The 13367-nt window shown below is 38.1% G+C and overlaps 1 protein-coding gene across 1 annotated transcript; it reads right to left on the bottom strand.

Annotated features, from left to right (window-relative positions):
* Positions 1-1128: 1128 nt before the first annotated feature.
* tas1r3 (taste receptor, type 1, member 3) lies at positions 1129-12377 on the bottom strand. Its single transcript, XM_016504157.1, has 9 exons — positions 12280-12377; positions 8678-8919; positions 8298-8598; positions 7144-7500; positions 4197-4613; positions 3897-4100; positions 3253-3373; positions 2702-3072; positions 1129-1832 (listed from the first exon to the last, which is right to left on the bottom strand). Exons 2-9 carry the CDS (start codon positions 8875-8877, stop codon positions 1266-1268), a joined length of 2538 nt encoding a protein of 845 aa, XP_016359643.1. The 5' UTR covers positions 8878-8919; positions 12280-12377; the 3' UTR covers positions 1129-1265.
* Between the last annotated feature and the right edge of the window lie 990 nt (positions 12378-13367).

The raw sequence follows: 13367 nt of genomic DNA, 5'->3' as shown, positions 1-13367 counted from the left end.
ACATGGCTAAATGCTGCTCTCTTCTGTTTGTTGTTAGGAAATATTTACAAAATCAAATTCTGTCATTTTCTCATCCTGCCAAGGCAACGTATCTCATTTTCATTGAGTTTAAACTGATGTTCTTTGAGTTGTCATACTTCTAGCACATAGATTAATCTTGCTCAATGAATCTGGCTCCGCCCTCATAAAAGCAGAAAGATTACATTTTCAATGAGAAAGATGACAGTCGGCGCACTTTTTGTAGATCTGTCTCATCTGATAATAATTCACATATTTACATTATTACCTGAAATCCATAACCTCTGGCAAATGGGGAAATCCGATTCTTTTCCACCTACAACTTCGATGGCCTGAGGTTGAGTAAATTGACAGCAAATTTTAATTTTTGGCTGAACAGGCTATCCCTTAATGAATACAACACTGGGCTAACAACAGACGTTTTTGAATTATGAATGAATAATATACACAACACAATTAACAAACAACAAACTACACAGTCACCAAGTCTTATAATTTGTATAAAAAAACAACTTTGCAGTAACTTATCTAGTAAACCTGGCAAAACTCCAGGATAATGGACCGTTTTTGTTCAAGTTACAAATAGTTGCATCCGCTCTTATACGTTAAAAATAAGGTGGATAGAAAATAATCATTATGCAACTAATATGAAATAATATCCCTGCTGAAATAATAATAATAATAATAAGAAGAAGAAGAAGGAGAATCTGTAATGGTTTTACTGGTTATAATGGGAATTGTATTGGTTTTAATGGAAAGTCTAATGGTCCCTCTGGGTCTCTACTGGCCCTCTGTTGGTGACCTGTTAAAACCATTTAAATCCTAATGAATAATCTCCCAAAAACACATCATTTTTAAATAGTTTTAATAGTTGATGGTTTGTAATGTTCATAATGGTATTTGTAGTGGAAACCATTAGAATTTCTGTGATTGTTTCTATTGATTTTTCCCCCAGCAGGGATGGCCTAAATATTTAGAGTACAAGCAAAACATTTAACATGAAGCATATCATACATTAAACATTTGATTCATTGAGAAAACTTCGTAGAATTATTTGATATAAGAGTCAAAATTGTTTTTAATAATTCATAAACACAATATAACAATATAATGGCTGACTAATATAGTAATTTTAATATTTAGCTATTCCTTTATTAACATGTGACATTTTTGTATTATTATATATATGCAATTAGAGATTTTTTTTTAATAATAATTATTAATAAATGATAATTTAGCCGTTGTTTCTAGCTTTCTTCAGGTGGTGTTGGTGGGACCCCTTCTAAAAATGTACGGAAATGATCATCTGTGTTAAGTTCTGGGTGTTTGACTAACAGTTGGCATTTAGGGAAAAAATAGGCCGCTACCAACCCCATATTACTAAGTAAACTGATTCCTACTTGAGCAATAGACTTATCTTTATCATTTAGACTTGTGTAGATGGGGATGAACATCACCCACATTACACAGTAACTCAAGGTGGAGATGGTGACGTCTCTGGCCAGGTTGTATTGTCCAGGCGGCTTGAGAGCCATGAAGGTGGCCATGAATGAAACCAGTGCCAGCATAACATTGAAACCAAGCATCAAGCCGAAGTTTAACATGGGCTCCACTGGACAACGCAAAAAGGTTTTCACGTAGGTCACCTCCAAACTGGCGACGTATTGGGTCAGAGAGGGAGCCTCTTGGGCGTACCAACCACACAGCCCTGCTTGGACCCCGCAACATCCCAGAATCACAAACAAGCTTCCCCGTCCTCGTATGTTCTCCAGCTGATCAGAAGACTTTTCAGGGAATTCTGTGATGCACACAATCTGGTAAATAAAAGACGACAGTGTATATAATAATTGAATTAAAAATGCGAACGTTTCGTTTTTATTAAAAACCTCACGCTTTCTTGTTTAAATGCAGTGGTTAAGTTTGGCTTTATTTCAGGACTCAGTGGTGACAGTACCACAGCTATTTATCATAAACAAGTAAAACTGAAGCACATTGAAATTGTATTCATATTTCAAAAGTATCTTCTTAAATTATTTGGTTACACTTTATTTTAAGGTCTCTAGTGCAGCCTAATTATATAAGTCCTGAGTAATATTAATTAACAACATATAGCCTACTTACTGTACTGTGCTCTGCGCATGACATGCAGAAAAAATATGCATATATCATGGCCACGAATGAAGAGTTTGTTCCCACGATATGTTTATACGTGGCCACGACTTATCAATTCGTTCCCTGGTTTTAGTGAAATCAAAATGAGGGAACACATTAGTAAATCGTGGCCCAGATTTACCAATGAGGGAGCAAATAAGGAAATCTGCACTCTTAAAAATAAAGGTTCTTTATTGGCATCAATGGTTCCACAAAGAACCTTTACCATCCATGAAACCTTTTCATTCCACAAAAGCTTCTTTACAGTGGAAAAGGGTTCTTTAGATTATTAAACTGTTCTTCACACTAAGAAAAAATAGTTAATTTAAGAACTGCTTACTGGTTCTTCTATGGCATTGCTGTGAAAACCCCCTTTTGGAACCTTTATTTTTAATAGTGTAAGAATTAGTGTAGGAAAACTATATATATATATATACAAACAAAGTACACTTTGTCTTCATAATGTTTGATTGTAAAAAAATAAAATAAAAATGGCATTTAACATGCATTGATGCTTTTTTTTTAGGATCACCTGAAGGGAAATGGTAAGAATGACTGAAAGGGCCACGGTGGGAAAAAAGGCATTCAGTGGCTCCTGCAGACGGCACACAATGTCTCCTGGCTGACCCAGGAACAGCACCAGGCTTATACATTCTCCCGCTAGACTCAGTAGCATAAGGCCAGTCAGGGGTCCACCTGCAGTTTTCACCAGTGGAGTTCCTCTGTGCATGAAGAATAGAGCTCCTACCCATACAAGTGACACTAGCACCAAAATTCCTCCCAGAATGAGTCCGATTGACTCATAGTTGCTCCAGTCCAGGTAAGTATAGATGGGATAGACACAGCTTGTGCTTCGTAGGGTGGACCACTGGCCAGCAGGACATGATTTACACTGGATGTCATCTTTCAATCAAAAGAGGAGGCAGAAAAAGGTTAGTCAACATCAAACCAAAAAGCTCTTAAATGCATACATTTCTATTCTCTACAGTGCCACGGGCATGTTGAATTAAGCAATTATTATCAGAGCCAATATTTAGGATTGTTTAGAATGACTTGAAAACCTAGGTTGGTATAGTCGCAGACCTGAGCCGTTTAGGAATGTTCCCTCTTTGCAGTCAATGCAGTCGAAACAGCAAGAGTGGAAACCTTTAACTCTGCGCACCTGTCCTATCCCACAGTCTGAGGAGCAAGTGGACATTGGCACCTGTTACAAAGACCATTTGTCAAGATGTGCTTGCTCTTGGATGCACCAGACACAAGTTTGGACACATCTATTTATTATCCATTATTAGTATTTTACATATTTTAACTAATTTTAGGCCATTTTAGTTCATGCAAAAATGAAAATTCTGTCATCGTTTACTCACCTTCACATTGTTCCAAACCTGTATGAGTTTCTATCTTTTGTTGAGTACAAAAGAAGACATTGATGGTAAACAGTTGGTGGTAGTCCTTGACTTCCATAGTATAAAAAAATACTATGACTACCATCAATTACTTTGTTAAAATCTTATTTTGTGTTCAGCAGGAGGATTTCATACAGGTTTAAAATAGCATGAGGGTGAGTAAATGATGTCAGAATTAACATTTTTGGGTGAACTATCCCTTCAAAGGCTTATTTAGATCATAATAAACTGTGTCAAAACTAATGGCTGGTAGTAAAACAAGGTATTCAAATTAAAATACAAGCATTTCAAGTGCAAATAGTGTTAATATTCCATTCATACCTTGCCGTTTTTTGTGTACCATGTTATGTTGTTTTTATTAATCGTGAGGTTCTGATAAAAGTATCCAATTATGTCGAAGAGCACAGTGGTGTCATTAAAGTTCCATTGCATAACATCATAGCCAAAGCTTGGATTACCCTCTTTATCAAACCTAAAATTGACCCCCTCAAGATCTACAGAAACTTTTTGGAGACTCCGTAACAGCTGTAGAAAGGATCATATATTGTTCTATTAGTACACTCTTAACCTTCTAGGATAAAACAAGCAGATTTACAGAAATAATAGCTTGCGTGTGGTTACCTGCCATGGATAAACATTGTCAGTCTTGGGATTCAGAGCGCAGTGGGTGGCATTGCATCCAAGCAAGTCATGCAGCGCATGTGCCACACAGTAGACGGCAGTATACACGCTGAAAACTGACCGCTGCACGAGTTTTATCTCTACCATGCTCACGTTGGCTTGGCTTAGGTAGCTGCATCTTGAGCAAGGGTTGTCCAGAGGAGAGATTTCTGTATCTGGCTGCTGGGGGATTTGCGTCCCTTCCATTTTGGTGAAGAGCTCACGGATATAAGGAGTGAAGAGGTCAAGAGGTCTGGTGATGTCTGCAAACGCCAGCACTGTTCCTATTGAATTGATCCCAGGCAGGGTGGATACAGCATCGTTCAGAGCCCATGCTGTGCTTGCCACCCAAACGCCTGTCATGTTTCGTTTGATTACCTGATCAGGTAGTGATCATAAAGCATTTAGAATCAGCAAAACCTGTAGACTTATCATGAATATAAGGCAGTGAACAAAAAACAGAGGAACATTAATTATATATTAATATTTTCCCCTTATGATGTCAGCTATGATCCTTAAATGTTGCATTCCACTGTGCTGCTTTTCAATTGACCTATTGGTAAGCCCCTCCCCTCGAATGCTGATGAGCCAATGGCAGTTGAGTATCAGTTGCACAGGGACCAGAACTCGGACATCTTTAGGTTTCAACACCATAGAGAAACATTGGAAGATTCGAAGCTTTCATCGGTTTGATGGTGTTTCTGCTACAAAAATGGTAAAACGATGTGCCTGGGGTACTTGTGACACTGATTCCAGGTATCCGGAGAGGATGGGCAATGGAATTAATTTTATTCCATTTCCTAAACCCAACCAAAACAGAGCAAAATGTCTATGCATTCAAACCCAATCCCACTGAAGATGAAAACTTTCATTTTCTGGTTGTCATACTCTCATTAAGTTACAATTTTCATCTCAACCAGAACGTTAATGTTATGTGCGTCAGCAGGGTATCTCTGGCTAAAACTAGCTAACATTAAAGTTAGTGAGTCCATGCTAACGTCCAAACCTAAATAGCGAACTGTTCTCATGTCAGGTACAGTGTAGGTCAAAAACACATAAACGAAGGTCTACATTTCAGTATCTCTCCATATTAAACTGGCTAAATGTAAATGAATTAATCTTACACTGCGGTACATGAACAGTGTTGATCCTGGATGTTGTCACTGCGATCGTGATGATCGTAACATGAGGCTTCTCTCGTCTGCATTGTGATCTGTATTTTTGCATATTTATTTTAAAATCTTTTATATATCCCTCTATGGCATATTTAAAGGGATAGTTCACCCAAAAATGAAAATTCTGTCATTAATTACTCACCCTCATGTCGTTCCAAATCCGTAAGACCTTCGTTCATCTTTGGAACACAAATTAAGATATTTTTGATGAAATCTGAAAGCTTTCTGACCTGCATAGACAGCAAGGATATTACCACGATCAATGCACAAAAACGAAACAAGGGGATCGTTAAAATAATCAATTTGACATTAGTGGTTCAACTGTAATTTTACTATTACTAGAATACTATTACTCGAACAAAAATAAACACTTTATTCAACAATTAGTCTCCTTCGTGTCACACAAGGTATGCAATGCATGTACGCGGATACGCTGTTTACGTTGTTTATACTTTGATTTGAACGTAAACAACGTATCTGCGGCCAAAATGGCGCTATAGGGTGACACGGAGGAGACAAATTGTTGAATAAAGTCATTATTTTTGTTTTCTTTGCGCACAAAAATTATTCTCGTAGCTTCGTAAAACTGCGGTTGAACCACTGATGTCACATGGATTATTTGAATAAAGTCCTTGTTACGTTTCTGAGCCTTGATCGTGTTAGGATCCTTGCTGTCTATGGGAGGGGCAGAAATCTCTTGGTTTATATAAAAAATAATTAATTAATAGTAATTAATGGCAGAATTTTCATTTGGGTGAACTATCCCTTTAAGTCATACTTGAATTATGGTCCTTCTGTGTCTAAAATTTATTAAAAACATCTTGGGACAAGTAAGACAGCAACTCTGTTTGTTTGTCTGAGTGAGCGACAGTAACTAAGGGGGGCGGGGCTTACCGATAGGTCAATTGTTTTTCTATGTAAGCATGCGCTAACTGGACGTCTTTGAACGAAAAATAGGTTCTTAAAATCATGTTTCAAAACCTTGCATTTTTTTCCATTCATAAACAAAAAATACATTCTGTTTGAATACCCTGTTGAAATGAATTGGTCATGAGCTGGTTTAAGCTGGTCCTGAGCAGGAGCTAGTTGCTTTGGATCATCTTAGGACCAGCACATGACCAGCTTAAACCAGCTCATGACCATCTTATAAGCAGCTCATGACTAACTGGACCAGCTTAAACCAGCTCAAACCAGCTGCCATGCTTCAGAACATACCTAACCAGCATATGCTGTTTTTTTCAACAGGGCAGCCACTAAATGTATATGTAAAGTCCAACAGGACAAATCATTTGGCATAAGTGCAAACAAAATTCGTTGTGCAAAGTGTCAATTTTAATGTAAGTGCCTTTGTTCATGGTTGTAGATTAGGCAAGCAAAGTGTCTTTAGTTTTTCTTGAAAGTTGTAATGGTCTCAGATTGGCTAGAGGTTGGCAGCTCATTCCACCAAAGAGGAAAATAAACTTTGTACCTCTTTGTGAAGGGATTGAAATAACAAAGCCTTCATTAAATTGTGACCAGCAGTTGTTATTGGGTGTCATGTTATTGTATTTGGGAATCCATCAATTTGGGAACAAGGCGCTTTTGCAGCGTCCAAATGAATGATCTTATTCATTTGGTCAAAAGTTTACAGTTTTGAGTCTACAGCATAATTTCATAGTATTGCAGACTATTACTCAAAAGATCAAATAATTTGATAATAGTATGACCCATAAAGTTGCATTCAAACTTTTCACCTCTATGAAGAAGTTTCTGGCCGGCTTGGAGAGAGAGAAGACCACCACCACTCCCACTTTGGCGTCCACAATGCGATTGAGAATCTCGTTCACCGCTTGCACAGGATCACTGTATACAGGAATCAAACCCTGATATGCCACACAGATGGACTCCACATTGGCCATACTGGAGAACTGCTGCTGACCCTTCTGTCCGTATTCATCGTCACTACCTACTACTGACACCCAGTTCCAGCCAAACTGTTTCAGAAGCTGCACTATGGCCACTACCTGCCAGCGATCACTAGGGACTGTGCGCATGAAGGACGGGAAGGTCTCTTTGTCGCTGAACATGTCGCTGGTGGCACCATAGCTAATCTAAAAATGCACAATTAGACATAAATTCAAAAACAGGAGGAACATCGCAGATTAAAGGCTGGAATACACTACATGATTTTTGCCCTGATTTTCTGTCTAGAGAAGTTGAAGCTAGTTGCCGAAAGTCAGAGCCAGTCTGCAGATTTGAGTTGACAGTTTTCATAGAAAATTGCGTAGTGTATGATGGTCACAGATTCTGATTTCTTTTGCCTCAAGACTTTAATTCCATTCAGTCGGAGGAGAACGAACATGTTTGATATTTTGTGCCGATTTTAGAACACATTGTGTTCATTTGTCACGTGAAACAAGGTGCAGGTTTCTGCGTCTTGCCCAGTATTTTAAGATCTGTTCAGTTTTTAAAAGTCGTGTAGTGTATTCCAGCCTTAATAGTCCTTGCACACTGAGTTCGAAATTTTCGAATGCCTTTTTCCGTATTCGTCATCCTTTCCTATCAAAATGCTTGCTACAGATGCGAAAATACAGAAAATCGAACTTGATCTGATTTTTTTTTTTATGACGGACGAAAGTTTCGGAGGCAGTGTGTAAACGTGATTGACACAATGTGAGGTCGTATTTATTTTTTAATGTGTGAACATTTTTTAATGTGCGCAAAAACCTTAAGTGTGATATTACTAGTTAAGAGACCAATCAGTCATATTATTGCATATATTTGCTAAAAGAATTTAAGTAAAATATTAAAACATTCATTTTTTAAGTATTTTGCTTAACATTTTAACACTATATTAGGGAAAAGTGTGTTGCATCCTTTAAATCTAACACTTTCAATGTCAACTCACCAGTGGCATCAAGAAAAACCCAATCAGCTTGCCAATAACTGGGACCAACTCAGAGTTGCTTGGTCCTATGATAGCTATAACATGAGGCTTGTAGTCGGTGTAGTTACAGGTGACATCCAGTTCTTCTGTCGATTCCTTTGTGAGAAGCTGGAGGACGGGCCTCATGACAATGGCTGGTTGCATGCAGGTGTCGTAACTCTCAAATCCCAGCGTGATTCCAGGGAGGAGATTCTCTTTCGAGTTGATCTCGTCCAAAGAGAACTTCATCGCTAATGCGAGGGACAAACCATATGTGCTAATTCTGCCAAAACAGAAGGATAAAAGGATGATTTTAGGAGCAAAGCATTTTCAGATTTTGTAGACTTCCTTCAAGATTTTACCTGTTGCACTCAAGATCGTCTGGCTTCACCCATTTGCTCAGATCACTGGTCAGTTCATTAATGGGGAAAAGTCCTCCTACCAGAATATCTCCAGGCGATTTAAAAAGATCGGCTGAGATGTTCTTGAACCACGATGGCTTCGCGCTCAATCCCGACCCTAGAATGCCACAGAGCACCAGAAGTGTCCACTCCTTAGCCATCCTGGAGGGCGAATAATCCAGGAAGCGTGAAGAAGCACATCACTATATCATGGAAATTAATAAATGAAAGTGAAATAGCTGGACTGACCTCAGTGGAAGTATTGCTTAGGCTCTTCTTGTTTTGATGTGTTGTGATTGCCTTAGTGGCGAGTGATTATGATGGTTTGACGGTCAACCGACAACACGTAAATGAGAGAAACGCTCCACCCCATGCTTTTGTGATCAGCTTTTGTGTCCTTTGCATGTAAATTAAGGGTCTACATCAAGTTTCATTCCGGATTCACATGGAAATGTTCTGGTCTCTCCTCAACGTTCAAGCACACTGGGTGAAAACGAGTTCAGTCTGTCCTTGCTATTTTGTTAGTTGTTGGTCTTTTCCACTATTAGTGCAAAGCTGTTTTCCAGCAAAGGTCAGAGGAGTTTTTATGCACTAGGTATAAAGTTATTCTTTTGTACATAAAACATAGGAGTCAAAGAAAATGTGTATTGTTCTTAAACTGGTGTGATTTCTCAGTCACAGTGCTTGTTCAGAAACACTTTGTGTATCGCAGAACACAAGCACAGAAAAAAGGGTCTGATTCAAAATAATTGTCTGGAAAAACATGAGTGTTGAACAAACACATGCACAATGCATTTGTACAGAAATTGTGGAAATTTCCATAGTTTTTGTTTGTTGCTTTGATTCAAAGTGCTTCATGATGGATGCTGGCCCATGCATGAATGATAACGAATTAAACATTGAGACGGTGTCATGGCACAAATATGCACAGCAAGAGTATTTATGTAAGTTATTATTATTATTATTTATTATGATTTATATATTTATTATTTATTATATAACCCATTTTTTAAAAATATTTCTAAACACCCTTCAGAGATGTAGAATTGATTTTGTGACCTAAGACTTATTAGGATGTTATTGAATATTCCAATATCCATTTGCAAGTTACGTGAAGTTACGTACATACTCTGCTTAATACTGTGGATGCCTAATGGATTTGCATCAGATGTATAATGTCAAAACTGTCGGTCAGATATTTGCATGAAATTTTGACTGTTGTTAAAATGAATTGCAGCCACAGCCACATGTTTACAAGAGCTTTGCATACATGTGGAGCGAGACGTAGCATTTCCCTCTTACATTTTCATTGGTCATAGTTTTTGTCTATATCCTTTTTGTTAATCTCACTCAGATTATTGTGGTTGAATGGATAAAAATCCAGACAATAAACAGATTAAACATTATTAGCACAGTGTAAATACATGAACAGGGCTGACTTCAGCTGTCAAGTGCATTATGAATGACATCAATTTAAAAAAAAAAACCTTAATAGGTTTTAATTGCAGCTTGATATGATGTTTTAAAACCTTTTGGATGCATTATTACAGCTGATTTATTCTGACAACCTTAATCATATCTTTTATGTCACTAACCAGCAGAGGGCAAAATTATGTTTTAATTAGTAACCAAGGTCTTCCCTAGTAAAAGAGGAAATAATTATTCGTAGTATCTTCCTGGCGATCTTGACGTCAACCGGTAAAGACACACAATTATCTATGCCACTTTTAATCTACCTCAAATCTTATTGCAACCTTTGATCTTTTACTTTTGCTTTCTCTCTCTTCTTTTAGTTTGCACGTATTGCTTTCTTAATTTTTTTTTTAGAGAAGAGGAGAAGGTCTTTGACTGGAGCACATGATATAAAACAAGTTTCCTCTGCAGATTTTGCCTTTGATGTTCAGATGTGGATGTCACATGTCAGCATAGGGGCTGACATAAACTACACGTTCGGACAGCCTTCCTCGAGTGCACCGGGTGTGTTTTTGTGTGTGCGTAGGTCCTTCCACCTTCACTCTTCCTGTATGTGTAGGTGTGGATGAGCAGATGTGTGCGTAAGTGTGGGTTTGAGTGAGTTATGACGAAGCTGCACATTTGGACTTTGTTTTATGCTCTGAGGCTGCATTAAATATGCAGGTTTAGAGTTGATTCGACAAGCTATATACTCATTGAAAGCAGGATAATATCTTGGCATCTACAGTAGCTACACCATCTTGGACTGTGGAAATTGTTGAGTGACTTACAGCACACTTAAAATTTACACTTAAAATATCTGTTATACTGATAGCAAAAAAGGGTAACTTTAGTGACACAACAGTTTGCTATTGCAGTAAAAATCTGAAAGGTACACTTTATATACCTCTAAAAGGTGCATAGTACTAATTTGCATCATTTAGGAGTAGATAAAGCATGTAAATCAGTTTCTTATTGTGGCAATAACCTGAATTGTACACTTTTATACTTCATAAACCACTGAAAGGTGCTTATTAGTACTAGTTCACATAATTTATGGGTAGATGAAGCATGTATCACACTTATATGTAAACATAGGAAAGTAAATTTAGTTTGCCAAAACACTTTAGTTTAGTTAGCAAAAAAAGCACCTTTAGTGGTACAACAGCTTGTTATTGTGGCAATAATCTGAAAGGTATGCTTTTGTAGATCATAGACTACTAAAAGGTGCTTATTAGTACCATTTTGCATAAGCATGTATCTGGCCTCAAACTTCTTTTCAATTGGAAATATGTAAACATAGGAAAGTACATTTTATAGCTCGTCAAAATGTTTTTGCAAAATTTGATACCTTCAGTGATACAACAGCTTGTTACAGTGGCAATAATCTGGAATTCATACTTTTGTACCTTTATATACCACTAAAGGTGCATATTAGTACTAATCTGCATAATTTATGGGTAGACAAAGCATGTGTCTGGTTTCAAACTTCTTTGTAATTGGAAAAACCGCAACATAGGAAGATACATTTTAGCTTCCCTTACGAAAAAGAAGTTTACTATACTTGCTAAAATAAACTTGAAGTATACTACTTTTTGGTAAGGGTTGTCAAAATGTCACAAAAAATGATTCCTATAGTGGTAGACTTGTTCTTGTGGCAATAATCTGAAAGCTATTTGTACCTTAAATGCCACTAAAAGGTGCATATTAGTACTATTTTAAACAAATATTACTTATTTGCAAAATTTAAGGGTAGTTAAAGCATTATCTGGCCTCAGACTTCTTTTCAATAGGAAATACGTCAACACAGGAAAGTAAATTTAGTTTGTCAAACCATTTTCATGCTTGTCATGCTTTTAAGTGCTTTTCTCAACAACGCAATGGTGGTAGATAGTAACCCTTTTTTCAGCCAAATTCAAGTTTTCAGCCAAAGTCTTTAATAACAAAGCTACACAAGCACCGTTTCCTAACACTAGACCTTTTCTGGACTTCATCATTGGCTTTAAAAAAAGTTTCCAACATTGCGAAATCATGCATTTACTGTTGTATGTACTTTGAAGGATTATGTATATTTTGTGCACAAATCATTTAGCCCACTCATAAGCACTGACCTTTCACGTACCATCCTGTACCGCACACTTGTTTCTCCACAGGGAACCACTAGGTGGCAGGACCGTGTCTGCTAAGTGCCAGACAGCATGAGTTGAGGATGCATTTTAGCATGCGTCCTGATGTGCCCTACTTGCACAATATTCCAGAGTATCATTAACGAAGTGGTTAATGACTGCAACAGCACGCTGTTTCTGTTTGTTCCGATAAACAAACCAAAATGCACAAATAAAGGTTATTGCAAGTTTTTTTATCAGCTAAATAGGCTACATGAACCTAATCTAATTAGGAAAACAAAACAGCGATAGAGCACACGGATCTAGTAATATGCACAGAGAGGGCAAAAGAGACATGCGTGGGTGGAAGCCGATGGCCTCGGGGCCGTACAAGGGTACACAGAGTAGCCAGAGCATGTTTGGACAGCTGATATCAAGCGTTGAATGTACCTGCTTTCAGGGAACAGAGATGTGACCGGTTATTAATCTGCTTGTCCTATCAGCAGATAATTACTCTGTCAACATCATGTGTGTTTGGTTTGTTCGGTGTCTAGTTTACGCCTGAGATTTTACAGCTTGCGTAAGAATGTTCCGCTGCCACTATTGCTCAGGTCTGCAGCTTGTTGTTTTGCGTAGGATTGTATTTTCAGTGAAGAACGGAAGCGTGATGTAACTTTATCCAAAAAGCATCAGTTTGCAAATGTCAGAAAAAGTGCACGCTCGCAGTATAGGGTGCGTGAGTGTTGAAAGCTAGTGCTGTGATCTCCCAGAATGCTGTTCTAGCCTGATTCCCTGGGGACTCACTGCTTTGTTCTGCTGGACTTCCATTTGTGTTGCATCCAAACCCCCCCGCTCCCACCAGACCCCTCATGTTCCTCTCTCTCCCCACGCCATGAATGGTTGGATGAGTCCAGCTCTAATCTCCATCAGCAGACACAGAGAACACTGGGCCCGTTGTCAACACGCTGGCTAGATCCACCACAGTTGCTGACAAATTATTAACTAGACTCTCGTTCTCTGCCTTGCTTGATCCTTGCTTTGCTCTTTTCCCCACTTTCTCTGAAAATCCTGCTCCCTCAGCATGCTCCTTTGTC

Source organism: Sinocyclocheilus anshuiensis, unplaced genomic scaffold (genome assembly GCF_001515605.1).
Source record: "Sinocyclocheilus anshuiensis isolate Anshui unplaced genomic scaffold, SAMN03320099.WGS_v1.1 scaffold262, whole genome shotgun sequence".
NCBI classification, from domain to species: Eukaryota; Metazoa; Chordata; class Actinopteri; order Cypriniformes; family Cyprinidae; genus Sinocyclocheilus; species Sinocyclocheilus anshuiensis.
The sequence above is the reverse complement of the archived record's forward strand: the minus strand, read 5'-3'. Positions and strand labels throughout refer to the sequence as shown.